This window comes from Hipposideros armiger, unplaced genomic scaffold (genome assembly GCF_001890085.2).
Source record: "Hipposideros armiger isolate ML-2016 unplaced genomic scaffold, ASM189008v1 scaffold_839, whole genome shotgun sequence".
Taxonomy (NCBI): domain Eukaryota; kingdom Metazoa; phylum Chordata; class Mammalia; order Chiroptera; family Hipposideridae; genus Hipposideros; species Hipposideros armiger.
The window spans coordinates 188,962-191,779 of record NW_017732189.1 but is presented as its reverse complement, the minus strand read 5'-3'; the positions used below and the strand labels follow the sequence as shown (position 1 = coordinate 191,779).

At 39.3% G+C, this 2,818-nt stretch overlaps 1 protein-coding gene across 1 annotated transcript in view; it reads right to left on the bottom strand.

The window, feature by feature from the left end:
• FAM184A (family with sequence similarity 184 member A) overlaps nucleotides 1–2,818 on the bottom strand; it is a 133,041-nt gene that overhangs the window by 67,232 nt on the left and 62,991 nt on the right. The window contains exons 4-5 of the mRNA XM_019629330.1: nucleotides 2,039–2,236; nucleotides 26–229 (exon numbers count right to left, since the gene is read on the bottom strand). Coding sequence (XP_019484875.1) covers nucleotides 26–229; nucleotides 2,039–2,236 — 402 coding nt within the window. The remainder of the gene's footprint in view (nucleotides 1–25; nucleotides 230–2,038; nucleotides 2,237–2,818) is intronic.

The following is a 2,818-nucleotide window of genomic DNA, read 5'->3' as shown; positions in this document are numbered from 1 at the left end:
GCAGGTATCCTTCTCTGCTTTTTACCTTCTCCAGTTCCAGAGTCTGTTGCTTCTGCTCTTCATCCAGACTCTGGGTTTTGCTTTGCAACAAAGCTCTTTCTTCTTCAAGCTGAGATAATCTCTCGTTGGCCCTTGATTTTTCTGATTCTAGATCTTTAATTGTAACCTCCTGGGTCATCTGAGTTGCTTGAAGCATTCCAATATGACCTACTCCCCGAAAACAAAATCCCTTCAATTTCAAATCTGATACACTGAGGTATGAAACAGTGTTTATTTAATGACACAATTGTACTTAATACCTAAGTAAAACAAATGGTCTGGATGTACAAGCATTTCTGTGATTTCTTCACTGTATAAAACGGAAATATTTACTATGGGAATACTTGTTATCCAAGTACAATCATTTAAATTAGAAAGGAGTGCATTTTCATGTCACTGATATTGCCGCCTGCACCCAGGACCACGCCACTTTTGTTTTTTAAAGATTGTAAGCTATACATGTTGTAGTAGAAGCAACTCCTCAGGGGTACATATAAAAGTCTTAGGAATTAAACAAAGTGAGAGGGGACGCACTGACTATGATTGTGGCGCCAAAATGAGTAATTTGTTTTTTCTAATCTCTTCTTTCAAATTCTAACATAAAGAGAAAGAAATCTGTATGCAGGGTAAGGACGGCAGGCAGCAGTTTGGTTGAAGCTGAATTTGTTTTCGACAAGAGACCTGATAAAGAACTAAGGCAGAGTAAGAGACAGATAAGGACAGCAAGGTTATGAAAAAATAAAATGACAACAGAAAAAAGGGGGAGGGGATGTAGGGGGAGAGGGCAAGGGAGGAAGAGGAGAGGGGAGAGGGGAGGGGAGGGGGAGTGTGACAAAAAGATCTCAGAAAGCACGTGTCAGAGCAGTTCTCAAAGTGCCCTGGACCAGCAGCGCCCCTGAACTCCAGTTCAAAATGAAGCTCGTCCCAGATCTCCGGAATCAGAGCCTGGGGCCCAGAATCTGTGGGGTGCACAAGCCCTCCTGGTGATTCTCATACATGCTAAGTATGAGAATGCCTACTAAGTTGAATAACTATTACTTTAGGCAAAGGGTAATCTGGGATTCACTGATGAACCAATCAAATCAGAGGACATCCTCACAGAACTAGTTCAAATGGTCCACCTGGCACACTAAACATTCGGGCAAAATGTGACTTCAGAATTGACACGGGGGTCACCCACATCCTCTAGGAAGGACTAGGAAATGCGCATGACAGCCACATCAGGATGGGCAGCTCAGCTGCAGTATGTGAAATGATCCTTAGTGATAAGCCAAATGAAATGAGGGTGCTGTAATTTACATAGAGTTCCATTAATTGAAACACTATAAAATGCATCTTTTTGAAGGACAAAGCCTCTTAGAGTACAGTTTTCTTTTAGTGACTGACTTACTTTACTTTAGTGACTGGCACTTTAATAACTGCTAACTCTTAATTCTTCTATAAAATATATATTCCTAAAAACAAGTTATCATTTGCTTATTTATGATTAGCTAATAAGATATTAGAGTCCTTTAGCATATTGAGTCTGAGTAATATTAAAATATTAGAAGAACAGACAAATTTTGTCTGGAATTGANCTATGCAATACTGCCTGCTAATGCACTACTATTAGCAAGCTGATTACTTAATTGAGGGAAAAGAAAACAAAACCAATCCTTTTCCAGGAAATTAAACTGTCTAGAGGAGAGTAAGTGCTTCATCTAGTTGATGCTTCCTGAGGAGCATAGCTCTGTTGTTGTCTCATGAAGAGACAGCTCAAGATCAAGGGAGTATTTCCATTATGGCTGATACACAGTAGAAATGCCTCATGTCAACTTAAACTACATCCCATATCAAGAGCTTTTATGTAGGTTACTCTTTGAACCGAGATTTACAGAGTGATTACAAGATGGAAGTCATCAAAATGAAGCAACTCATTACTCCACAAGATAGGGCACACTGGATCATCGCAGGAACTCCACCAATTTATAATGCAACCCGAAAATGCATTTTTCCTTACCATTTGCAGCTTTTTCTTATCCCTAGTTGCATTACTGTGGACAGTCTCAATTGCCATGTGGTGCTTCCAGGCCAATTCTTCCAAAGTCTTAGAATGGGCCTCGTTTAATTGTGCCACCTCCCCTTCCAATCTATTTTGCAGGTTTTTTAGCTCCATCTCATAATATTCTCGCTGAGTTTTCTCTGCTTCATTTACTTTCTAAAATTAAAACAAATAAAGATCAATAATTGGCACCTGTGCTTTTTTCATTACTGCTATTAGTATTTTGAATACTCAGTAAATACGTAAACGTGAATGAACTTAGTACTACGGGATTTAAGATATGGAACATGAGAATAACACATCATGGTGTTCTCAAAAAAAATGACAGGGTGGCACAGGCAAAATAAATAATTTTAAAGCAAGTGATAAAACAGACTATTATTAGGTTAGAACCAAATGTGAGGTAGCACACTGCAAGCTTGAGAAAGGCTTCCTGTATGTCAAAGCTGTACACAGAACAGCTCACCAATTTACCTCCTCAAATGGTATTCAATACAATTTTATCGAGTGCCAATTATATGCCTTTTAAGCATTCACAGTCTAATGATGAACAAAATTAAAAGACCATGGCAATATAATTTTATAAGTTCTATATAAGGAGTATGGATTGTGTGTTGTGATAATCTACAGGAAAGGAGCCTAACCTGATGGGGTGGGAAAGGATGTGTGTGTGTTTGTGTGTGTGCGTGCGTGCATGCGTGCGTGCGTGTGTGTGTGTGTGTGTGTGTGTGTGTGTGT